At 43.3% G+C, this 27,152-nt stretch overlaps 1 protein-coding gene across 3 annotated transcripts in view; it reads left to right on the top strand.

Annotated features, from left to right (window-relative positions):
- Positions 1-27,152, top strand: part of RPS6KA5 (ribosomal protein S6 kinase A5) — a 187,623-nt gene that overhangs the window by 55,947 nt on the left and 104,524 nt on the right. For 2 of the 3 annotated variants that reach the window (XM_075129833.1, XM_048852699.2), the window contains exons 4-6: positions 7,023-7,138; positions 13,763-13,870; positions 23,456-23,539. In XM_075129833.1, coding sequence (XP_074985934.1) covers positions 7,023-7,138; positions 13,763-13,870; positions 23,456-23,539 — 308 coding nt within the window. The remainder of the gene's footprint in view (positions 1-7,022; positions 7,139-13,762; positions 13,871-23,455; positions 23,540-27,152) is intronic. The other variant, XM_048852700.2, reaches the window with a different exon arrangement.

Raw genomic sequence — 27,152 nt, 5'->3', positions numbered from 1 at the left:
TGTTTGTGCTTCCTTGAATATTTGGGAAAGAACTCTTATTTATGTGAGTTTGATATAATCATATGAATGAACATACTCACTTGGGAAATGTTCCTCACATCCTCACTCCCAAACATGCAAAGATAGTACACCATATTTGTGTACTGTCTGTGCATATTTGGGAGTGAGGATGTGAGGAAGCAGGGAGTGTCTTTAAATCACTGACTTTATTGTGAGCTGTAAATAAAAGGAAAACCAGGGGAAGGGAAGATGTTCAAATAGCAGAAAGGCTGCTTGTCAAGAGACACTGCACATGTTCCAGTTTAACTACATGGAATAAGGTGTTTGGAGTGTGGTCAGACATTTTCACGATTTTAAAGAAATTTAGGAATCCTATTATGGAATTTAAAGAACATGATTAAAAGTATAACACACAAGAATTCTCTGACGTATGTTAGAAACAAGAAACTTACAAGAATTGGTGGGTCTATTGGACCACCAGAGGGAGCGAACAGAAAAGGGTGCTGTAAAGGAAGCAATTAAAGAAGATAAAGACATGGCTGAAAAGCTAAATAATTTCTTTGTATCAGTCTTCATGACATAGGATTTTGGGGAGATATCTAGCTTGGACCAACTCTTTTCTGATTTAAAAAAAAAAAAGATTAAGTACTCTCAGAGACTGAGATGTCAAAAGAAAAAAACAGTTACGTTTACCAATCAGGCCCAGATGGTGCATACCCAAAAGTTCTGAAAGAATTAAGTGATGAGTTGCTTGCAAAAATATGGAGTTTCTCTTTTAAAATCCACTATTAAACCAGAGGGATGAAGGGTAGCAAATATTGCCTGTAGTTAAAGAAGACTTATTGGTGATCTGGAATTACAAGACCGTAACCCTTACTTCTGTACTGGGTAAACTGGTTGAAGCAATAATGAAAAATAGAACACCTAACTTCATGATACAGTAGGATTGAACCAGCAAGGTTTTTGAAGAGGATGATGGTGCCTTGTTGGATCTATTATAAATATTTATATGTTTCAATAAGAGTGACTAAAGAAAAACTCAATGAGAGTTTATTTAGGGTGAAATAAGTCATGTAAGTCCTTTGAAAAATTTTACTCTTAGACTTTCAAAAAGGCCTTTGTCAAAGTCCCTCACAAGGGTATGAAAGTAAAATATTGTCATACATCAGAAACTGTCCAAGAGAAACAAAGACTAGAAATAAATGGGCAGACTTAATCGCAGAACGGTAAGAGCAGGGTGTCAGAAGGTTCAGTTTTACAGTGTTTCCCAACCGGTGTGCCATCAGGTATGAACAGGTGTGCCACGGAATTTTGCAAAAGTCACTAAAAATTCTCATTTTAATTAGTGTCATAACTAAATTTCATTTTGTACTGTTGCTCTTCGGGTGTTCGTGCGTGATACAGGCGTTACACACACTGTAATCAAATCACCTTGCTGTTCACGTGGTATCACATGGTAGCCATGTTTTCTTATCAACCATTAAGTTACAGTGATGAATTTTAAATTGAAGACCCGAAAATGGACAAATATTTGAAGAAAAGAGTTTGGCATCTCCACATCTACTTTCAGTGATGAAGCTGAACATGAACATAATAAAGTCAAAGTTGTGAGCCAACACTATTGTGAGAGCATTTGCAGTTTGGATTTTTGTTTACAGGTGAACCATCTTGCTCTCTTCATCAGTATTATGTGTGGGGCAAAAGTCTCAAACCATGCAAGTTTGCCAAGTAAGTTAAAATGACACCTTACAAGCAAACATCTATCCCTTGTGAACAAGGGCAATTTTTTTGGAACATTTGAAGGATCAAAATGAAAAACAAGTGCAAATGATTAAAGGCTATGTCATAGTTTCTGATAAACCATTGGAAGCAAGCTGCTTGGTTGCTGAGTTTGTAGTGAAGGCGAAAAAGCTGCACGCAGTCGAAGAAACATCAGTTTTACTAGCATGCCAAGAAATGATGAGAGTAATGTTAGATGCAAATGCAGTCAATGAAATTGCAGAAGTTCCCCTTTCAGATAATATAAGTCACCGCATTGATGAGATCAGCTGACATTGAAACTGTGCTCTGAGGCAAAAAGTCAGATCAAGAGGAAAATTTGTGCTGTAACTTGATGAATCGGCAGATGGGTCATGCTCAACTCTTAGCTAACATCAGGTAAGTTGATGGAAATAGTATAAAAGAATGTTATTTTATTTTTCAGACAACTGCCAGGTCACATACCTGCAGAGGAACCTTGAGGAGGGAGAATTGCAATGGAAAAATTGTCTTAGTGTTTGCACAGACAGGACTGCCCCCAAGACTGGCAAAGTGAAGGGTTTTTAAACAAGGCTAAAGAACAAAACCCAGATGTGCTGGTGACCCACTTTTTCCAGCACCGTGACGCTCTTATGGCCAAAACACTGCCAGAAGAACTTTCCTTAGCGTTAGAGCAGGAAAGATAGTCAACTTAATAAAATCATGGTTCTTAAAATGTGGCCTTTTCTCACTGTTGTGTGATGAAGTGGGATCAGAACACCAGAGTTTACTTTTGCACACAGAAATACACTGGATTTTCCACGGAAAAGTTTTCTCATGTTTTTATGAGCTGAAAGAAGAGTTAAAAACGTTCTTAGCTTTGGAGGAATCAGCATACACGGACTTAATTGCTGGTGTGGCATGGTGTGCAAACCATGCCTACCTTGCCGATATATTTCACCACCGCAGTGAACTTACCAGGAAAATGCAAGGTAGTCTACTTATTTTTCCTTATATCAGAGATGTCAGCAACAGCATCTGCAAGCTTAGTCTTTTTTCAGAGCCAGTACAAAAAAGCGGTCTTTCAGATCCAGACCTAAGACAAAATAGCCTGCTCCCTCCTTTTGAACACAGGTTTCAGAGTAACAGCCGTGTTAGTCTGTATTCGCAAAAAGAAATAGCCCCCCAACCTGAAGCAAATACTCACCAGCAACCACATACCACACAACAGAACCACTAACCCAGGAACCTATCCTTGCAACAAAGCCCGTTGCCAACTGTGCCCACATATCTATTCAGGGGACACCATCACAGGGCCTAATCACATCAGCCACACTTTCAGAGGCTCGTTCACCTGCACATCCACCAATGTGATATATGCCATCATGTGCCAGCAATGCCCCTCTGCCATGTACATTGGTCAAACTGGACAGTCTCTACGTAAAAGAATAAATGGACACAAATCAGATGTCAAGAATTATAACATTCATAAACCAGTCGGAGAACACTTCAATCTCTCTGGTCACGCGATTACAGACATGAAAGTTGTGATATAACAACAAAAAAACTTCAAAACCAGACTCCAGCGAGAGACTGTTGAATTAGAATTCATTTGCAAATTGGATACAATTAACTTAGGCTTGAATATAGAGTGGGAGTGGCTAAGTCATTACGCAAGGTAGCCTATTTCCCCTTGTTTTTTCTAACCCCCCCCCCCAGACGTTCTTGTTAAACCCTGGATTTGTGCTGGAAATGGCCCACCTTGATTATCATACACATTGTAAGGAGAGTGATCACTTTAGATAAGCTATTACCAACAGGAGAGTGGGGTGGGGGGGAGAGAAAACCTTTTGTAGTGGTAAACACCCATTTTTTTCATGCTTTGTGTGTATAAAAAGATCTTCTGTACTTTCCACAGTATGCACCCGATGAAGTGAGCTGTAGCTCACGAAAGCTTCTGCTCAAATAAATTGGTTAGTCTAAGGTGCCACAAGTACTCCTTTTCTTCTTTTGAACACAAGATCTCAGATTTGATGTGAGGATCTGTGTCTTCTTTTATGAACAATTGGACAAGGGGCCGTAGAAATTGTTTAAAAAAGGGCTATACCATTCATTTTCAAAACTTACCTCTTTTCAGTTCCCTCTATTCTTCCTTTTTTCAGGGGACTTACTCACGAGGCTATTATACTTTCAGAAATACGGAAACTGCTCCTGATAGGGGCTCTTGAGGACGTACCCAAACATCTGTAGGGTTGGGAGTTTTATCCAAGATATTTCTTGGCACAGAAAAAAGATGAGCGTTTTTGTACCATTCTAGATTTAAGAAAATTGAGCAGATAAATTCTGTCTTCATATGTGAATCCTAAGCATCCATAATTCCCTTGCTTCTAACTATGGGTTGGTTTGTGACTCTCAATTTAAAGGTCACATATTTTCATATTTCTGTCCTTCGGAATGATTGACAATACCTTCATTTCATATGAGTACGTGGGATTTTTGTATAAAGTCTTCCCGTTTGGCCTGAGCACAGCACTAAAGTGCCTTTCTGTGGTAGCAGCACATCTGAGAGAGTTAGGGTATTGTTGTTGACTTATATTTGGCCAATAGTTTGCTAATGGCAGCTACACACAAAGAGCTGTTACTTCACAGGAGTTTTCAGCCTCCCTTGTTTTGGATCTGGGTCTATTTCAGAACTCAAAAAAAATCAAATCTTTACCCAATCCAGAGAATTCTTTTCATAGGCTCTATTTTGAACTCAGTAGGAGCAAAAGCTTTTCTCCCAGATGATAGGTTTCTGAAAATAGAGCCCCTTTATTTTGGAAAGTCTAACCCGTCAAACTCAGAAAGTGGTCTTCTTTCTGGGTCTCAAGGGTTTGATGGCAGCTGCCACTGACATAACTCCATTTGCTTGTCTCAGGATGAGGCTGAGGCAGCACTGATGTCTCAAATTTTATACACCCAGTCTGGACAGCCCTCAGATGTTTGTCACTCTGCCTCAAGATGTTCTCAATTCATTGATGTGGTGGACAGACAAATCAGATGTCCTCAGAGACATCCTGTGTAATTCCCCTTCACTATTGGTCTTGATAACTTCAGATGCATCACACACTGGATGAGGAGTGCATTTGGGTCATTTTACAGTTCAGGGCCACTGGGCTTCTCAGGAAAAGAGCTTGCTTATAAACGTGTTGGAGTTAAGAGCCATTAGTTTGATCTTTACTTCCTCAAGCAATGGACAATACGTCCACTATGTGTTACATTAACGAGCAAAGGGGTGCTGACTCTTCACAGTTATGTGCTGAAGCAGCCATTAGGGGATTTGTGCATTCTTCACAATGTCTGTCCTTTAGCAGGGGAGAACCATGTGCTGGCAGAATGTCTCAGCAGGGACAGTTCTTAGATACATGAAGAGAGTTCTAAACCTATTATTTGGAGGGGGCCATTTAGGGATCTGGGGCAAACACTGGGGACTGGTCCTGCTTTGAGCAGGGGGTTGGACTAGATGACCTCCTGAGGTCCCTTCCAACTCTGATATTCTATGATTCTATTTAAATAAAACTGCTTTTTAGGAAATCATTTACGTTGTTTGTTTCTTATTCTAAGAATCATATGGGTCACAGTATGTTTGCTCACATATCTCCTGATGCACTGTTTAACCTATCATTGAAAGTTACAAGTTAATGACAGTTTGTGTGCATTCTGTTGTAAGTTCTCATACTACTATAGCAGTAGCAGTATCTTTTGCTTGCTTTACATTAGGGCTGCCAAGCGATTAAAATAATTAATCGCGATTAATCGCTCAATAAAAAATTAATCGCGATTAATTGCTCAATTAATCACACTTGTTAAACTAGTTGAATACCATTAATTTAAATATTTTGGATGTTTTCTACATTTTCAAATATATTGATCAATTATAACAGAATACAAAGTGTACAGTTCTCACTTTATATTTATTTTTGATTACAAATATTTGCACTATAAAAAAGCAAAAGAAATAGTATTTTTCAATTCACCTAATAAAAGAAGTGTAGTGTAATCTCTTTATCATGAAAGTTGAACTTACAAATGTAGAATTATGTACAATATAAAGAACTGCATTCAAAAATAAAACAATGTAAAACTTTAGAGCCTACAGTCAACTCTGTCCTATTTCTTGATCAGACAGTCGCTCAGACAAACAAGTTTGTTTACATTTGCAGGAGACCATGATGCCAGCTTCTTTTTCACAATGTCACCTGAAAGTGAGAATAGGTGTTCTCATGGCACTGTTGTAGCTGGTGTCGCAAGATATTTACGTGCCAGATGTGCTAAAGATTCATATATCCCTTCATGCTTCAACCACCATTCCAGAGGACATGCGTCCATGCTGGTGACACGTTCTGCTCAATAACAATCCAAAGCAGTGCAGACCAACACATGCTCATTTTCATCATCTGAGTCAGATGCCACCAGCAGATTTTCTTTTTTGATGGTTCGGGTTCTGTAGTGTCTGATCCAGTAGCATTCTCAGAGCACACATAAACCGATGAGGATGTGATTGTTCCTCAGGGAGCCTTACGCCTTTGGAGAACTCTGCTACTACACCCTTTCCTTCCCTTCCCAGTTTTGGAACACCTCCTGTCCAAAATACCGTGTTCCATGCCTGCGCAGTGCAAAAGGGGGTGGTGATGGCACATGAGGAGAAAGTTCCTCTGATACTTCCTGTCAGCAGAATTTTCTCCTGCATAGGGGGAATTCTTCACTGGCTGTCTCCAGACTTTTTGAGCCTGCTTTGTGCTACATAATTTTGCACTGCTTATGTTGTACAAAGTTAACTGAAGATTCTGCTCCCTTGTTGTTCTTCCCTCTTTTATAAGTGTGCATAAATGTGATGTTTGTAGGTCTTGTATTCCTTTTCTAAGCCTCTTGGTAAATAAATGAAAGACTGACTCTTTAAAAAGAAAATTCTTTGTAATTTGCCTTTTGTACTTGTGAGATAAATAGGTTTTTGCTATTACTGAACTGCTGTGTGAAAAGTCTACTTAAGGGAAACTTTAATTTTGGGCCTTGGATTTTAAACTCTATAAAGTTTCTCATATTCCTTCCTCAAGGGATTTCAAGTGCTGTATATGTATGTATAAAAACCTGTATACGTACATGTAAAATATTATTAAAATACAATAAAAGCATCTAGTTCAGAACATTTGTTTTTTTTTTTCAAGAAATGGTAATATGTCAAAATAATTTTTAAAAAAACTTTTAAAAGAAAGTAAAATTACTAGATTATCTGTTTTTATTTATAGACTATATAAATGGAGGAGAACTTTTTACTCACCTTTCTCAAAGAGAGAGATTTACAGAAAATGAGGTACAGATATACATTGGAGAAATTGTACTGGCTCTTGAACACCTGCACAAGGTAAGACAGTTTTTTCCATCAATGCTTTCTTGTTAGGTACATCTTCATGATTATATAAAAAATAAAAAGGACTTAATTTTTTTGTTTAAATATATAGAGCATGATTATATACACCAATTTTAAATATTAATTATTTAATGAATTATAAATACATCTTCCTTTATTACGTATTCAGTTGTTGTATCTGTGCACCGATTAAGACTAGAGTCTACTCTCTGCCTCTAGAGTCAGTATTTGTTATTTTGCCAATTGGTTGTTGCTTTCTGAATATCTCCATTTCGAATAGTACTTCTTTCCACACATGAAATGTCATTATGACTCTCATTTTCTTTCAGCATAAAGGACAGAAATGTCTGCAGTCAATTTTTATCACTGTCTCCTTTCATTAAAATTATAGGTTAAAATTTTCAAATCTGAGGCCTAAAATTAGATACCCAATTTCCTATTTAGGCACCTAAGTGAGGCATAATTTACAAAGATGTCCCATTGAATTTACTGGGATTTGTAAGTCATAGACTTTAAGGCCAGAAGAGACCGCCAGATTGTTTAGTCTGACCTTGTGTATATCACAATACACCAGCACTATCCAGCACCTGCACACTAAACCCAACACCCGAAATTAAACCAAAGTATTACAGCCCACTGAAGACTAGACTGTTATATGCAGAGAATAGAATGGAGCAAGGTGCACCAGTGCTTGAGGGCTCCTGAAATGATTAAGCAAGATATACCCAGATCATCCTCGCAAGTAACCTGCACCCTCACACTGAAGAGGAAGGTGGAAAAAAACCCAAGACCACTGCCCATGTGATCTGGAGAAAAAGTCCTTCCCCACCCCACATGTGGCAATCAGTGAGACCATGAACAAGAACCAGCCAGCCACGCACCTGAGAGAGAGAATGTCTGGTGCCACCACAGAGCCCTGTACCTCCCCATCTAATGTCCCATCTCCAGCTGTGTCCATCCTGATATTTCAGAGGAAGGAGATAAAAAACAACAGCGAAAAACCAGAATACATTGTAGGGGAGGGAAATCCCTTCCTGACCCCTGCAAGTCTCTGGCTGAAACCCTGAAGAATAAGCTTTTAAGAACATATGGCATAAACCCGAAGTGAGACGCAGGGCTTCGGAGTCCTGCCTACTACCATCGTAAGCTACCCCCCTCATACAGTCACACTCATAAATGTGTCTAGTTGTCTTAAAGCTAAGTAAGTTGTTTACCCCTACAGCTCCTATTGGAAGGCTGTTCCAGAACCTCACCCCTCTGATGGTTAGAAACCTTGTAATTTCCCAGCTTGAATTTTTTCATGACCAGTTTATATCCATTTGTTCTTGTGCCAACATTGTCCTTGAGCTTAAATAGTTTTTCTCCCTCCCCTGTATTTACTATGTAATGTATTTTTAAAAAGCGGTCATATCCCCTCTCGGCCTTCTTTTTGCTGGACTAAACAAGCCAAACTCTTTAATCTCCTATCAAAAGATAGGCCCTCCATTCTTCTGGTCATCCTAGCAGTTCTTCTCGGCACCTGTTTTGGTTTAAATTAATCTTTCTTGAACGTGAGTGAGCAGAACTGTACACGGTATTCCAAATGAGGTCTTACCAGTACCTTGTACGATGGCATTAATTCTTTATCTCTACTAGAAATGCCCTGCATGAAACCTATTAATATCGCCTTTTTCTCAACTGCATTTCACAGCTGACTTATGCCGTGGTTCATAGTTATATTGTGACTGACACTTGCACTTAGGTCTCTCTTCTTCGTCACTTTAAGCTGATGAGCTGCCAGCAGAAGTTCTTATTAGATCCTAAGTTCAACGATCTTGCACTTTCTACTGTTGAGTTTCATTCCATTTCTGCCAATCTGGTCTTCAAGAACATCCAGATCCCCATGTATAATATTCCAATTCTCCTCTGTATTGACAATGCCTCCCAACTTTATCAACAGCAAATTTCATTAGCACACATCTATTTTTTTGTGCTAAGGTCATAAATAGGAATAAGATTGGTCTCAAAACTAATCTTTGAGGAGTTCCACAAGTAACCTCCTTTCAGTCTGATAATTCGCTTTTCAGGATAACCTGTTGCTTCCTCCCCTTTAGCGATTTCCTTATCCACCTTACAGTTCTTGTACTGATCCGCATTTTCCCTAATTAAACTAATTTCCCATGTGACACCACATCAAATGCTGTGTTGAAGTCCAAGTATATTAAATCTACTGCTTTTCCATTATCTAAAAAAATCAGTTATTTTTCTCAAAGTAGTAGATCAGGTTAGTTTGGCATGATCTACGTTTGGTAAACCTGTGAGGCATTCTATTCCCTTTACCATTTATTTCCGTTAATTTAATTATTCTTTTCTTCACAATTTGTTTTAAAGCCTGACATACTCCTAAGGTTAATTTAACAGACCTGTAATTTTCCAAATCACTTTTAAAAAAAAATGTAAGTATGACATTAACTATTCTCCAGTCATATTCTCCCTGAATAGATTGCTAATCTAGTAGCAAAGTTTTTTTAATAAATCAATCTCATGTGCCAGTTCTTTCAGTGTTCTGGGATGGAAATTATCCATTCCCTCCTATTTGAGCGAATTAAGCTCTTCAAGTTTTTTTTTTCCCCCATCTCAGTAACTGGTAGTTTCCAGTTCTAGACCCTCATTTCCATCAGCCATACTGCCTTTATGCACATGTTTCATATGATCATCCTGTTGAAAACCAAGGAAAAAAGTATTCATTCTGGGGACTCAGCACTTCTAAAAATCAGGCCACTTTCATTTAGATTCTAAATATAAATTTAGGGGCCTGTGAATGAGCTCCCCCTTCAGATCCTGGAAACCATGGCTGGTAAGCCCTCTTTGTGAACTAAGCAACATGGTTAATTCCAGCAGGTACCTCAACCAAGTGTCTCTTTATTGCTGTTTATGCTGCAGATAAATCACAACACAGCCACAGTTATGTACAGCCCCTTTCCTGCTCTCTGGCTTAGCCTTTTATATGGCTGGCTTTCTTCTCAGAGCTATCAAGATGGTGAGCCAATTATCTTCATAAGGCTCCCAGCAGGTGCAAGTGTTGTTTTCTACTCTTCCAACCCCAAACTACCTAAGTCCCTCCTACTCTTAACTACACCTGGTGACCACGGAGTTCTAAGTGACCAGGTAGTTTATAGCTACTAACAGTGCCCTGTCACAGAGCCTACCTCTAGACAGCCAAGTTTTGAAAATTTTGGTATTAGTGAACAATATATATGTTCGTGGTCTTCAGTAAAACAGCCCACCTGTTCTTCCCAGGGGAGAGGCTATAATGAAAATGTTTGCACTTTCAGCTCCTTATTTTGGCTAGGTGATAGAGTAGAGGCCAAGACTCTAGTTTTTTTGTACATGAGGCAGAGAGCGTGAGGCCAGAAGGAATCACCAGATCATCTAGTCTGTCCTGTACATCACAGGCCACCCAACAACCGAAATCAGATCACAGTATTACAGCCCAGAGAAGACTAGACTATTATGTGCCACAGGCAGAGGGTAGGAGAGACTGAGGTGCACCAGTGCTTGAGGCCCCTGCAATGGTTTGTAAGTGATTAAGCAAGCGACACACATCCACATATTAGCAGTGATCTTGGGGGGTTTTCAACTTCCTTTGCAATCTGACCTGGTGGAAGATTCTTTCCCAGCCCCATATATGGCAATCAGGTAGATCCTGAGCATTTGAACAAGAATCAGTCAGCCCAAGTACCTGAGAGACAGAATGCTCAATGCCTCCTTGGGCCCCTGGCCTATCCTGCTTAATGTCCCATCTCCAGCTATGGCCATCTCTGATACTTCAGAAGAAGATTTAAATAAAAAATCCCAAACCTCCAAGAATACATTGGGGGAGAGGGGGACTCCCTTCCTGATCCCTGCAGGTGTCCGGCTGAAACTTTGAAGCCTGAGCTTTAGGAGCGTAAGACGTATTAATACTAATAGCACGGTCTCTGATGAATTGATGTTTTAATGATGCAAAGAGAGTGGAAGTTTATGTGAGCAAAATTGCCTTGCAGCCTGCTGTAGCATAACTGGCTCCTGCATTGTATTTATGGAATCTTACATAATCTGCAGATCAGTCAGGAATCTATATTCTTATGTATATAGAAGCAGATGGTTCCATTATTAAGGTTGAATTCAGTTTTGCACTTAAAAGTAGGGATTCAGCCACTTTCTTATATCTGAAGAGTACAGTGTATACTCCCCTAAATTACAACACTCGTTTAGTACAGAATGCTGTTTCTCAGAATCTACAAGTAAGTAATTTAATTAGTTTACAAGTTAAATTTAAAATGGGTCCTTTAAGAATCTTTGCTTTGGATTTTTTGGGGGTCCTGAATGGTCTTAATCATGGAGTAAACCTCCCATATAGTTAAAATGTTGAAATCTCATGCATTGCCTACATTTGAAGAAATGTATGTAGGAGTAAGTCATTTCTTGTTTGTTTTTTCATAACTGAAATATTTTTTTCAGCAGAGGCTGAAAAACAGTATTTTTCTACAGAAAATTCCATGAAGACCTGTGTCACAGTTACCTTTTTAACTGCACCTGGAACCCCTCTCAGTCTCTCCAAGTGCACAGCCCTCTCACTCAGTAGGCCTAATTTACTGAGCCCTGCAGGTCTTTCCTTCAGGGCTTTGACAAGCAATTAATATACAGTGACCTTCTCAAAAACAATGTATTGCTTATCTTTAACAATAGGAACATCGCTCTGCGTAAGAGAGAGAATTTGAGCCCACTAAACAGTCCAAATGCCTGTCTAGACTACCATTCCCCTGATGGTAGCCAGATAGCAAAACTTAGTCAGACCCTCTCACAGAATTGGTCTCTGTTTTGGACTGCTCCGTGTAAGCATCCCCGACAACTCACACCTCTTTCTCTCTAGAGAGTCACTTTAACTGTTTAGTGTCCTTTTGGTCTTTAGGTTCCAGCCTTGGCAGAACAGCAATGTAACTCTTGGCTGGAGCCTGTAAGTGGGATATTTACAGGTAATTGCTCAGCCTTCTTGTGCTGTTTTTGTAGCTTATTTGCACTCATTGTCTTGTGTTCCTGACTGTTTTTTGAACAGCCTAGTATTAAAATGAACTAACCTATGCATTCAGTTCCCATTAACCTAGTATAGCTACCAAGTACCTATTTCATTCAACAATCATTCATATAAAACATAGAGTATTCATAAATTAATACAGATTAGCCCATGTCCTTCACAATCCGCCCTCTTTCAAAATGAGGGTTGCCATTTCTTACTGTTCTCAGTGGGTGTGAAGCTGCAGGTTGCTATCAGAAAGATGCTCTCTTTCAAATGTCTACTGCCTGCCATTGTTCCCACTGAGGGTGAAGCCAAGATGCCCTCATTGAGGATGGTGGCTACTAACTCACAGAGCCACCATTCTTTCTGATGGCAGCTTGACTTCATGCTTGTTGGGGACAGTGGGAAGTAATCACCATTTTGAAACAAGGGATCTTTACTAATAGTAACTTAGAGCTTCACACCCATTGAGAACAGTAAGAGATGGCAGCTATTTTAAGACGGAAGGTCATCTTGGAATTCTCTGTAAAAGAACATTAATTTTCAGCCTCTGCTGAAGAAAAAATAAATAGGCACTATTAATCCTAAACACTTATTTTCAAAATCTCTTCTTTGCACTGGATCGCTCAATTTCTATGAAATTGTAACAAGGGGGAAATGCTGGGGTGTTGTGCAAGGGAATTTGCAGCACAGGATAGACCAAGGAAATTGGTATGTGTAAGTAAAAGCAGGGGAATGTGGAGGTTAGGAAATGGTGAGGTGCGGGACCTGGCCAATACATTCTGGATGTTTTGTGTTGCTCCTCAATGGATGAAGCACCCAGAGCATATTGTTCAATCTAAAAACCAAAATCATTAGATTGCATAGTCATGTTCTCTCTAGCTTTCTTGTTTAGTGACCATTTATAAAAATTTTAATTGGAAGAAGAAGAAAAAAAGGAAAGTCCCAGGCTAAAAACTGTTAAACTGAAGCAAAGAGTGCATAGCAGTAATTTTAAGGGTAAAACCAAAAAGAATGCTGTAATGATCCCAAAAAGAACTATTACAAACCAAGGAAATTCAGAGTTCAGTTTTAAATTTAAAAGAAATCTAGAGGTGTTAAGCTGTGATAATGCCTTGTCAAGCATCCAAAAAACATTACTCTGCCCTGTAGTGATACTGTGAACAAAAAAAATATAATCAAATCGCTCTTAAAAATCAGTTTATTATAATCTGGGACTGCAAATCCTATTATGGATTTATACTTGTATAGTATAATGTCATGACAGGGTGGAGTTGAGGTTTGGATTCTGTAACTGTGTATTTCCATACCTTAACATATTTGGATTTCTTTTAAATTTAACCTTAACTTTGAATTTTACTGAGTTTGTGGTGATTATTTTTGGGATAATTACAACATTATTGTAACATATTTTACCTCTAAAAAACTGATTAAATTTAGTGAAGGTTGAGAGAATTTAACATAGTTTTGTATCTGGGATTTTTAATCACTTTTGCTAGATCCAAATTTAGAAACATTCTTTAACATATCTTAGCATTTCCAGATCAATGTTATATTACTGTTTTTATGTTTGTTTGCAGTTGGGCATTATATATCGAGATATAAAACTTGAGAATATTCTACTTGATTCTAATGGCCATGTTGTGCTGACAGACTTTGGTCTGAGTAAGGAGTTTCTTACAGATGAAGTGAGTATTTGAATATTCAGTGATTGTGGACCCAATACAGAAATAATTTGGATCTGTCTTATTGAGAGCTCCATGTATATTTGAGGGCAGAATTTGCCTCTTACGATTTCCCTCCACTGGTGTGAAGCTGCAGGTTGCTATCAGAAAGATGCTCTCTTTCAAATGTCTACTGCCTTCCATTGTTCCCACTGAGGGTGAAGCCAAGATGCCCTCATTGAGGATGGTGGCTACTAACTCACAGAGCCACCTTTCTTCCTGATGGCAGCTTGACTTTTCTCCTTTTCTTCATCAACAAACAAAAACTGCGTGTCTTCATTTTTAAGCCCCTTCACAACTTAACTCTGCCATACCTGTAGACTTTTATTTGATGTTGAGCATCTGACCCCACCTTTGCTCTGCCAACATTGTCAGCCTTTTTGTCCATGGTTCTGATTTTTCCTCAAACAGCTTCACAGTTTCTTCCATGCTGCCCCTTATATATCAAAGTGTAGCCATTACATTGTCATCCATCATATCCCTCCTGAAAACTCACTCCTGTCATGGTGCATACAGAACACTTTTTCAATTACTAGACAGATGGTGTGCTTGACCGTTAGTTATGCTAATCATAATTATTTCATAGTTATCTTGTATTCATCCTGTCTGCTTGTTGTCTCTTGTCACGTATTTAGATTGTAAGATCTTTGGGGCAAGAGCCATCTTTTCTTCTTTGAGTGCTTGCTCATGTTGATTTCATTCTAGGTATGTGCGTGCCCATATGCGCAGTTGTTGAAGATTTTTGCCTTAGTGGTATCCGTAGGGCCAGATGTGGTGCCCCCTTGATTGCCGTGTTCATGTGTTGGTATATCAGGTGCTGCCGGCCCTATGGCCTCTCAGTTCCTTCTTACTACCCGTGGTGGTTAGTCAGAGCGCCTTTCCTTGCATAGTAAGGGCTAGCAGTTTAGTCTCTTCTTAGGACTGTTACGAATTACACCTGGTAGGACACGCACACAAGTGCTGCGAATTACACCTGGTAGGACACGCACACAAGTGCTGCGAATTACACCTGGTAGGACACGCACACCAGTGCTGCGAATTACACCTGGTAGGACACGCACAGTTCGAACCTAGGCTGAGGCACAGAAACAAAGTCCACAACTGCAGAGTTCCCAAAAGACACTAAGTTTATTACGCTCGAGCGTGGTTACCCCTGCTAGCCAGGAGGGGACCCTGAATGCAGATTATACAAAGGTTATATACCTTTTAGCAAAGCATGTTGCCCTCGTGCATCGGAAACCTTAGCCAATAAACAAACCCTTGTCTTATCTACCACCTATCCCTGCTTGGTGCATTCCTCGTGCTATACCAGTATGTTAATTACACAGCATGGTCCTAAAGCCATGCATCAGTAACTTTTATTATCAGGATGGGAGGCCTCACATCAAGGCCAAGAGACAGGGAGTTAGAGACTGACAAAAACCAGATACTGGGAGTCAAGGCAGGCTGGAGACAAGGAGGAGGATTTTCACAGGGATTCAATATCTAAGGATTACTCCTCCTGGTGTATGATGTGCTGGCATTTAAACAATAGTGGGCCCCAAACCAAAATGGAGTCACATGTGCTAACTTTTCCTTAACAGGACCTTCTAAATAGTTTTTTTTATAATAGTGTTAAGTAGTTTTTAAGTGTAGTTAGACATTAGAGTCCCAGCAGGGATTTCACCCCAGGCTGAAACCATGCACTGACTATAACAGGCCTATATCTGTAAGTGACCCCCGCAGCAGCTGCCTTGAGTGCTGGGGAAATTACATATGAAGGACAAGAGACACCTTCCCAAGCTCCCCCCAGTGCCAAGAGAGCAGAAGCCTCCACCTGCACCGCCAGCAAATGGCAAAGGCTTCCCACAAGGGCAAGCCAGCCGCTAAGAGCCTTCAGGAGACAGTGGAGCATCGGTGATCCCCTGAGACGAGGCAGAGCTCTCCGCCATGCCACAGATCTCCGGAGTCACAGCCCAGATCCTCTGGGGCTCGCCCTCAATCTCTGGCATGGTGATCACGGTCCCCACCATCTTGACACGGATTGCCAAAGGGGAGGCGCCAGTCTCCATATTACCGGCAGCATTCACCCTCCTGCCCGTCATCCTCTCAGCACAGATCTTGGTCGCCTGCCCCGTGGGAGCACTGCCCATCACGACTCCGGTCCCCCCGGCACCGGTCCCTTTCATACCAGCACTGATCCTCTCACTCCAGGCACTGGTCTCTGGTGGCGATGATCAGCAGGCAGATGCAGGCAGCAGTGGCCCCACTGTGGTCACCAGAAGGGGATTCCTCCAGCATGGAAGGGCAGTTCAGCCCTTTTCCCAGATTCAACCGGCGTGATTTGGTTCCTGAGGCAGTGTTGACATCGACGGCACTGCCTGGCAGCATGGCCTGTGCAGTGGCCTTATTGGAGCACATGTGCTGGTCATGACAGTGCCCCCTTCACACCACTCATCTGCCGCTGCCTTGGAACAACAGTTGGCGGCAGTGATGGCACAGAGCTCGGTGCGCCAGTAGCGCTTGGACGTCAGGGTAGAAGAGACTGCACCCACCCCTAAACCTCTAGCCCCCACGGGGGATGATGTCCCAGGGCTTCCCCCGATGGTACAGTCATCATCATTTTCATCTCCAGATGAGGCAGTCACAGGACTCTCAAGGGCCAGCACACCGGGCCCTACTTTGATAGGTGGTCGAGAAGTTGGGCCTAGAGATGGAGATGTCCGAGCAGGTGGAAACCTGGTTCAATGTCCTCTCAGCCTCTAACCTGGCCTGTGTTGCACTACCAGTGCATGACGGGGTCCTCAAACTGGACAAGGCCCTCTGGCAAACCCCATCTTCCATTCCTCTCACCTCCAAAAGGACCAAAAAGAAGTACCTTGTCTTGGCCAAAGGGTTCAAGTACCTTTATACCCACATACCGCTGGGCTCACTGGTTGTCTCTGTGGCCAACGAAAAAGACAAGCAGGGGCACACTAGCTTAACACCCAAAAATAAAGAGGCCAAAAGACTGGAACTTTCTGGGAGGAAAATTTATTCCACTGCCAGCCTGCAGTTCCGGGTGGCGAATCATCAGACCCTCTTGGGCAGGTACACTTTTAAGTTAAAGGAGTCCCTTCCACAGGGTTTGGCCCAAGAATTAGGCATCCTGGTGGAGGAAGGCACCGCGGCTGCTAGGTGCTCCCTCCAAATGGTATGAGATGCAGTGGACTCATTGGCTAGGTTGGTTGCGTCAGCGGTGGTTATGAGGCACAGCTCCTGGCTTCAGACCGCTGGCCTTTCCCAAGAGATGCAGACCTCGATCCATGACATTCCATTTGATAAGAATGGTCTCTTCTCTGAATAAACAGATGCGAGACTGCATGGGTTGAAGGACACTCGGGCCACTCTTTGCTCGCTGAGCACGAATATGTTGCAGTCTGCACGGAAGCAGTTCTGGCCGCCCCCACCGCCCAGACTTTGGCAGCCTCGTCGGGTTCTGCTAGGAGAAGGGATAGAGGCACGAGTTTTAGTTGTCACCGCCCATCCTCCTCCCACTCACTCATGCAGTCCAGCCCAGCAAAGCATCCTGAGGGCCAGAGGTGCTCATTTTGAAGGTGCAATCAAGATAGATGCCCCAGTCAGTTCCCTGGATCCACGCTGTCCTTTCCTTGACCTTCTTCATCCTACCATTCAGCCTGGTTGCAGGTCACCTTGGACTGCTGGATGCTGGACATAATATCTTGGGGATATACCCTGCAATTTTCAGCTGCCCTTCCCTGCCACCCCCTCTCTTTCCCATCCCTTTTCAGGGACCTTTCTCACCAGCAACTCCTCTTTCAGGGGGTCGAGAACCTGTGCCTGAGTGCAGTGGAGGAGGTCATAGAATCATAGAATATCAGGGTTGGAAGGGACCTCAGGAGGTCATCTAGTCCAACCCCCTGCTCAAAGCAGGACCGATCCCCAACTAAATCATCCCAGCCAGGGCTTTGTCAAGCCTGAGCTTAAAAACTTCTAAGGAAGGAGATTCCACCACCTCCCTAGGTAACGCATTCCAGTGTTTCACCACCCTCCTAGTGAAAAAGTTTTTCCTAATATCCAACCTAAATCTCCCCCACTGCAACTTGAGACCATTACTCCTTGTTCTGTCATCTGCTACCACTGAGAACAGTCTAGAGCCATCCTCTTTGGAATCCCCTTTCAGGTAGTTGAAAGCAGCTATCAAATCCCCTCTCATTCTTCTCTTCCGTAGACTAAACATCCCCAGTTCCCTCCCTCACATAAGTCATGTGTTCCAGTCCCCTAATCATTTTTGTTGCCCTCCACTAGACTCTTTCCAATTTTTCCACATCCTTCTTGTAGTATGGGGTCCAAAACTGGACACAGTACTCCAGATGAGGCCTCACCAGTGTCGAATAGATGGGAACGATCATGTCCCTCGATCTGCTGGCAATGCCCCTACTTATACATCCCAAAATGCCATTGGCCTTCTTGGCAACAAGGGCACACTGTTGACTCATATCCAGCTTCTCGTCCACTGTCACCCCTAGGTCCTTTTCCGCAGAACTGCTGCCTAGCCATTCGGTCCCTAGTCTGTAGCGGTGCATTGGATTCTTCCGTCCTAAGTGCAGGACTCTGCACTTGTTCTTGTTGAACCTCATCAGGTCCCTTGGGACATGAAAGGGAAAGGGTTGTATTCCTGCTACTTCCTAATTCTGAAGGCAAAAGGGGGCCTCATACCCATCCTGGACCTGTGTCGACTCAACAAGTCTCAAAAAGTTGAAGTTTTGCCTGATCTCCCTGGCCTCCATCATCCCCTCCCTGGATCCAGGAGACTGGTATACTGTCCTTGACTTAAAGGACGCTTATTTCCATATTTCCATAATCCCAGGTCACAGATGCTTCCTCCGTTTCCTAGTGGGTGGGTGCCATTGTCAATTCTCAGTGCTGCCCTTTGGTCTCTCATCGGCCCCCAGGGTGATCACAAAATGTATGGTGCCATTGGCTGCTTACCTGAGACTCTGAGGGGTCCAGGTCTTGCCGTATCTCAACGAAAGGCTCATCAAGGGCAGGTCTTGGGAGCAAGTTCAGAGGAGCCTCAATCTGGTGCATTCCACTTGCTGCAACCTGGGCCTGTTAATAAACGAGAAAAAATCCACCTTAATGCCCGTCCAGCGAATAGAGTTCATTGGGGCGGTTCTTGACTCCACGTGAGCCAGAGCCTTCCTTCCAGAAGTGTGTTTTCAGGCCATGTTGGACCTGATCTCTCATGTGAAACCACCCACGCACCATGGCTCACACCTGCCTGTGGCTGTTGGGCCACATGTTTGTGAGTGTGTACATGGTCAGCCATGCTTGGCTCCATCTCTGGCCCCTACAAGCGTGCCTGGCATCTGTCTACATTCCCAACAGACACAACCTGGACTGGGAAGTCAGGGTGCTGGACCGCATCGGGTGGACCCTGGATTGGTGTTGGAAGGAGTCCCATTCGTGACCACATCCTCGTCGCTGATCCTGGTCTCTGATGCTTCAGACCTGGGCTGAGGAGCCAACCTGGGTGAACTGAGCACTCAGGGCTGCTGGTTGTGAGATCATCTGGCCCTCCACATCAACGTCAGGGAGTTCAGAGCAGTTTGCCTGGCCTCCCAAGTGGTCTTGCCCTACCTGAAGGGCAAGGTGATGCAGGTCCTGATGGACAACACCGCCACGATGTATTACATCAACAGGCAGCGCGGTGCCAGTCTTCGGCTCTTTGTCAAGAAGCTCTCAGGTTTTTGTGATTTTTATGTATGGCATGCCATTCGTCTGATAGCTACGCACCTGCCTGGAACCAGATCCGCCTGGAACCTGCTGGTGGATCACCTCAGCAGGACTTCCTCCTTTCGCCACGAGTGGTTGCTCTATCCGGAGGTGGTAAGCGTAATCTTCCAGAGGTGGGGGGACTCCCCAGGTTGACCTGTTCATGTCAATGCAGAACAGAGAATTCCATGTGTTCTGTCAGATCCAGGGGATGGACAAGGGCTCCCTATCAGATGCCTTTCTGCTCCCATGGTCAGGGGCCCTGATGTATGCCTTTCCACCAGTGCCGTCTGATTCATAGAGTCCTCGTGAAGATCAAACAGGACAGGGAGAAGGTTATCCTGTTAGCCCCCGCATGGCCTCGACAGCACCGGTTCGGCACGCTGCTGGATCTTTTGGTAGCTGCCCCACTGGAGCTCCCTCTGTGGCCAGACCTGTTGTCCCAGAACCACGGTAGTCTTCTGTACCCAAACCTGGTGGTGGTGCACTTGACAGCATGGCTGAATGCAGAAGAAATGGAATGCTCTCCCTGGGTTCAACATGTCTTGTTGGGTAGCAGAAAACCCTCCACCAGAGTGACTTACGTGGCCAAGTGGAAAAGGTTCACGTGTAGAGCCTCAGAACAATGTATCTGGGCCTCGCTGAAGGCGATCCTGGATTATCTTCTGCACCTCAAACTCCAAGGTTTGTCCCTGTCATCGATCAGGGTCTACCTGGCCACTATTTTGGCCTTTCATCCTTTGTTCCAAGGCAGGTCAGTCTTCGCTCATAGCATGTCGGCCCAGTTTTTGAAAGGTTTGGAGGGTCTCTACCTTCATGTCCGGGATCCTGTCCCTCCCTGGGACTTGAATCTTGTGCCGTCACAGCTCATGGGACTTCCCTGAAAGGTTTAGTTCTTGGTTGCGATAACATCTGCCCTCAGGGTGTCTGAGATCATGGCACTTACTTCAGAACCACCCTATACGGTATTCTATAAGGATAAGGTCCAACTGCGGCTGCACCCGGCATTCCTGCCCAAGGTAGTTTCCCAGTTTCTTACCAGCCAGGACATATACTTACCTGCCTTCTTCCCGAAGTTTCATAAGTTGGAATAGGAATGCAGGTTGCACACCCTGGACGTCAGGAGGGTATTGGCCTTCTACATCAAGAAGACAAAGCCTTTTCAGAAGTCAGTGCAGCTGTTCGTTGTGGTGACGGACAGGATGAAAGGTCTCCCAGTGTCTGCTCAGAGTATTTCATCCTGGCCCATGGCCTGCATCTGCTACTGCTATGAGCTGGTGAAAGTGCCTCCGCTGGCATTGGTGACAGCACACTCAACTAGAGCACAAGAGTGTCATCAGCAGCATTCCTGGCAGAGGTGTCAATCCAAGATATCTATAGCATTGGTACCTGGTCTTCTGTCCATATGTTCAAGTCTCATTATGCACTGATCCAGCAAGCTCAAGACAATGCTGGCTTTGGCAGAGCTGTGCTGGAAGCCGCATGACCATGAACTCCAAGCCCACCTCCATGGACATAACTTGGGAGTCACCTAGAATGGATCAACATGAGTAAGCACTCTAAGAACTAAAAACGGTTACCTACCTTTCGTAACTGTTGTTCTTTGAGATTTGTTGCTCATGTCCATTCCGTTGTTCGCCCTCCTTACCCCTCTGTTGTAGTTGCCAGCAAGAAGGAACTGAGAGGGTATAGGGCTAGCGGCGCCTAATGTATCAGCGCATGAGTGGTGCATTCATATGGGCACCACAGCCAACCCTACGGATACTGCTAAGGCAGAAATCTCCAACGACCACGCACATGGGCGTGTGCATACCCGGAATGGAATGGACATGAGCAACACATCTTGAACAGCAGTTAGGAAAGATAGGTAACCTTTTTTTGTGTTCCAAGCGACAAGCAGAAGAACAGATAAGTACAGAGAAACAAGCAATTATACCACAGGAAAAAACTATAGCAAAATTAACACATGAAAAAGGTATTAAGTGATTAGAAGAAAATAATTGTTTTCTATCGTGTGGCTTTATTAAGGGGAACAGCGGAAATAATGTTAAATAACATTCCCCAAAATTAGGCTTATGTTTAATGATATTAAAATCAGAAATTTATCAGAAGCAAGCCAGAGTATACATTTTCTAGTAAAATATAGTTTAATAATTTTGGCATTGTACTGGTTAATTTAGATCTCATGGAAGCACTGAACAAGACTTTTTTTAAAAAATTTATTTCAGAAGCTTCCTTTTTCTAGTGTAGTACGTTCTTGATTTCCTTGTATAGCACATGTCTTGAACTCCAAATCTGAATCTATAAATGTAAACCTGACTTGTGAAATATCTACTTATTTGAACACACTTCTTTGAAGGACCTATCATGATCTCTCCAAAAAATGCTAGAACCTTGAAGGATAAGGAGTGAACAGTGTTTCTTGGCCTAATCACATGTGCTTTCAGAATTATCAAGGCACAGCGTTACCTTATGTTTACCACAAAGAATTAACAAAGAATTAACAAAGAATGGTACACTGACCTGTGAAAATAGCTCAGATTGAACACAACCAAAACAAATACTTTGTATGTAGTATAAAATTAAAATAACCCCTTCCTCCTCTTGGGAGCAAATTGTTTTTTACACACTGTATATTATGGAAAGATTTTTTTTTAATAGAGGTCAGTATAGCTTCATGAATATGGGAGCCACAGGGTGTGATATAACATCAAGTTTAGCCAAATTGCAAAGAGCCTTATAAAAATGTATCGTTGTATTTTACCTACATATTTTATCATGTTATTTAGAGCATTAGTAATGCACCTGGCAGAAATCATATTAATCTTCTATTGGAGAATGCCCCGTAGCAGCTAATTGGTTACACGCTATTTTAAGTCTAGATGACATTTTTGTTTTAAATACCAAAGATTGTTTCATGTGCTTATGTTAAATCTGCCCCACAAATTCATCATAATGTAGTTATTGACTAGGACAGAGGAGGGCAAACTATGGCCCGTGGGCCACATCCGGCCCGCGGGACCCTTCTGCCCAGCCCCTGAGCTCCTGGCCCGGGAGGCTAGCTCCCGGCCCCTCTCTTGCTGCTCCCCATCCCCCACAGCCTCAGTGCGCCGCGCCGCGCCGCCAGTGCAAAACTCTGGACGGCCAGGCAACGCAGTTGCAGAGCTGTGGCCTGACCCGGTGCTCTGGGCGGTGCGGCTGTAGCGCCGCCAGCCACCGGTGCTCCAGGCCGTGCGGTAAGGGAGCGGGGACGGGGGGTGGATAGAGGTTAGTGGGCGAGGCGGTCAGAGGGTGGGGAGCAGGGGGGTTGGATGGGGTAGGGGTCCTGGTTGGATGGGGTGGCAGGGGGCAGTCAGGGGTGGGAGATCCGAGGGTGGTCAGGGGACAGGGAGCAGGAGGTGGTGGATGGGGTAGGAGTCCTGGGGAGGCCGTCAGGGAAAAAGGGGGGTTGGATGGGGCAGGAGTCCCCAGGGAGCCATCAGGGGGCGAGAAGCGGGGGGGTTGGATAGGACACGGGGGCAGGGCAGGGGGCAGGACACAGCCTCCCCTAACTGTCCCTCCATACCATTTTGGAAACCCCATGTGGCCCTCAGGCCAAAAAGTTTGCCCGTCCCTGGCCTAGGAGGTAGTGAATAGTCTCAAGGGTTCTGTGTTAATTCTCTCTATGATGGAAGGTGATTTGTCTATGAAGTCCTGAATTGTTTGGATGATAGCTGTGGGTCATCAGCTGTTAGTTATATATATCCCTTATTCATTGTAGTCATTTGATATCCATATGTATGTCTTTTTTAGAATGAGAGAGCATATTCCTTTTGCGGAACTATAGAATACATGGCTCCAGATATTGTCAGAGGAGGAGACACAGGACATGACAAGGTCGGTTTCATCTCAGCTTTCTTTTGTCACTGCCTGTTTACATTTCTGATTAAAACGAATCCTACTCGGTAGTTTTGTATGTGATTATTTGCCTGCCCTCCAAAAGTCCCTCACTCCATTTCACAACTCAAGCTTTCCCAACTAAGGTCCAGAAAGAAGTGAGAATCACACGTGTTGAAAGTCTCTGGGTTAAGATAAAAGGAGGAAAAGGTGGGGAGGCGGTAGGATGTCTACTGCAGGCCACCAAATGAGGAGGAGGAGGTAGAGAGACATTTTTAGAACAAATAACAGAAGTAGCTAAAACACGAACCATGGTAATAATGGGGGACTTTAACTGCCCAGATACTTGTTGGAAAAATAATTCAGGAAAACACAGACTGTCAACAAGTTCTTGGAATGTACTGGGGACAACTTTTTATTTCAGAAGGTGGAGGAGGTAACCAGAGGAGCAGATATTTTAGATTTGATTCTGATTAACAGGGAGGAAGTGGTTGGGAATCTGAAAGCAAAAGGCAACTTCAGTGAAGATCACAAAATGATAGAATTTATAATTCTAAGGAAAAGGAATGAAAGCAGCAGAATAACGACAATGGACTTTACAAATGCAGACTTCAACAAACTTAAAGAACTGTTTTGTAAGGTACCTTTGGAAAGAAAGTCTAAGGCAAATGTAAGTCCAGGAGAGCTGGCAGTTTCTCTGAGACAATATTAAAAGCAAAACAGCAAACAATATCCTGAGGCAGAACTAAAATGGGAAGAATCGTAAGAGGTCAATATGGTTGTTTCAGGGGTTCTTTAATGTGAAAATCAAAAAGGAATTGTACAAAATGGAAACAAGGACAAAATTGCTAAGGATGAATGTGAAAGACTAGCACAAACAAGCAGGAACAAAATCAGAAAGACTAAGGCGCATAATGAGGTACACCCAACGAAAGACAAAAGGCAGTAAGAAGAGGTTCTATAAATACACTGGGGCAAGAGAAAGACAAGGAAAAATGTAGGTCCATTACTTACTAGGGAAGGAAAGCAAATAACAGATGACACAAAAGACACAAGAGTTTAATGCCTATTTTGCGTCAATCTTCACTAAAAAGATTAATTCACTAGATGCTTAACCCAATATTAATAACAAGGAGGAAGGAACACAGGACAGAGTAGGGAATTAACAGGTTAAAGAATACTGAGGTAAATTAAATGTTGTATTCAAGTTGACAGGGCCTGATGAAATTCATCCTAGAATACTTAAGGAGCTAGCCAAAGCAAACATTTTCAAGAACTCATAGAGGATGGGGGCAGTCCTGAAGGATTAGAGAGGGGGGAACATGGTACCTATCTTCAAAAAGGGGAGCAAAGAGGTCCTGGGAAATTATAGACCAATCAGCCTAACTTACATACCTGGAAAGATACTGGAACAAATGGTTAAATAAACAATTTCTAAGCATCTAGCAGATAATAGTATGATAAATAATTGGGAACATGGGTTTTGCAAGAAGAAATCATGCCAAACCCATTAATTTTCCCTCGACAGGGTAACTGGCCTTGTGGATAGCGAGGAAGCTATAGACTTTAATAAGGTTTTTGACACAGTCCTACATGTCATTCGCATAAGCAAACTAGGGAAATGTAGTCCAGATTAAATTACTGTAAGGTGGGTGCAGGACTGATTGAAAAACTACTCAAAGTAGTTCTCAATGGTGATTCTTAGAGTGATAGTCCCTACATGTATTCCACAGGTGGGTTTGCATTGGCTCCATGTGCCCAAGTCCAGAAATTCTTCAAAGGAGTGTCCGTTAACCTGCACATTTGTAATAGATCCCCTCATGCTTCAGACTGAGAGTGTAAAAGGCAGTGTAGGTCAATGCCTCTCTAGTTACTTCTTACCACCACATGGCCTGAGTCACAATAGTGTCGTCCTTCACTCTGTGTATAAACTATAACACAAAATATTTGTAAATAGTTTTTCAATATTTGTTTAAGAAGTTTGTTGTTACAGAATAGTATAGAATCATTTCCCAACCCACCCTCTGGTCCAAGACTGTACCCAGAGTCCCCAGTTTCAAGAATTGTGTCTTCTGCCCTCACTACTACTTCATCAGTGACAAGTATCAACGGTGCTTCTGCTGTATGGGTGAAGCACATATCTCTGCACAGGGCAGTATCTGTAGATCCTTTTCCACCTAGAACTTGAGAGGCCCAGGAGCTCCAACTTAGCCTCCTCTATCAGGAACTTTGTATGAGGTTCTGCTCTGATCTGGGCCTGGGAGACCCCCCCGTACATTGGCCCCCACCAACCAGCAGTGCTCCTCCAAGTATGCCTTAGAGTGGAGTTGTTAACCCTGAAGCCAAAGGACTCTTTCTCTAGGCCTCCCCCTGAGAGTAGAGAGCACTGTCAGGGTGCAAGGACAGAGGACTGTCCATAAGAAATGCATTCCGTTCCTGAGCCAGTCCAGTTCGGGTGAGACAGTGTGTTTGGAACCAGCTCCACTAAGACCCCTAAGTTGGAGGGCAAGGCATGCAAAAAAAAAGGATTGGTCAGTTCCGACTGTGACTGTGGTACCGAAATGAAAGGACAGATGCTCACCAGTTCCATATATGTGTGTGGGTCTGGACTCATCGTTGGTATCGTCTTGTTCATCTAAAGACTGTTCAGCTGCAACAGATGAGCCAGGTCCTTCAGGCATACCTGCTGGAACTCCCTAGGCTGTACAGAATTATGTAACACCAGAGGATATTTTCCTCCCCTACCCACAGTCTCCACTCGTTTCTGGCCCTGATCTTGTGAGGGATGTCCTCGTTCTGGAGGAAGAATCTTTACTAATGTCTCAGAATTCAGCAGTTCCATCTTCAACCATCGGGCAGGAGCGTTCCAGTACTGATGGCATTGCCGCTACCAGCAGAACAGTCCTCAGAATTGGAGGAGGAGATAGCTGCATCAGTATTTCCACAGAAGGGCAGGAGACCCAACAGACAGTTGAGAGGCTATACTTAGCATCCCTCCCAGTATGATCCCGTCCCCCCTTCGCTCCCAGGACCACTAGTACCAATTCCTCTGGGAGCCATTGCAACTGATGGATCCCTCCTTCTGGCCTTATTGGGGACCACGGGATTCCTATGGTTAGGTGTCTGGACCCCTCTCATGACTTTTACCACTTCTCCCCTTCTTGCCAACTGGTTCCGTTGATGCATGAGGAGGACGGGCTAGAACTGGTTCTGCTGATTTGATAAGAGCTTTGTGATGGAATACTGAGCAACAACAGTTGAGCCAGCACTCTGGTCACTGCAGCTTCAGTTAAACACTGCAGAAGAGACCTTGTTAAGAGCTGTGTCTAATTGGTGGGTGGAGAAGAGCTGGAAGGCTAATTCAGCTATTAGGTAGAGGATACAAAAAGGCATAGGACGGAAATGGAGGGGAGGAGCAGACAGGAGCTGAGGGCTCCCTAAAACCGTAGGAGTTAAGACTGTATAGTGTACAAGGGTGGTGGGAACCAACATTGTAAATAAACTTCACTGGCTGTATTACCAGCATAAAGGTCTCTGTGCTGTTTTTGGCCTTGAGCAAAGGCCCTGCTACAGGCTGCTGCTTCATCATCTCTGGACAATGCTGTCACTTAGT

The sequence above is a fragment of the Caretta caretta genome, chromosome 6 (genome assembly GCF_965140235.1).
Source record: "Caretta caretta isolate rCarCar2 chromosome 6, rCarCar1.hap1, whole genome shotgun sequence".
NCBI lineage: Eukaryota > Metazoa > Chordata > Testudines > Cheloniidae > Caretta > Caretta caretta.
The sequence above is the reverse complement of the archived record's forward strand: the minus strand, read 5'-3'. Positions and strand labels throughout refer to the sequence as shown.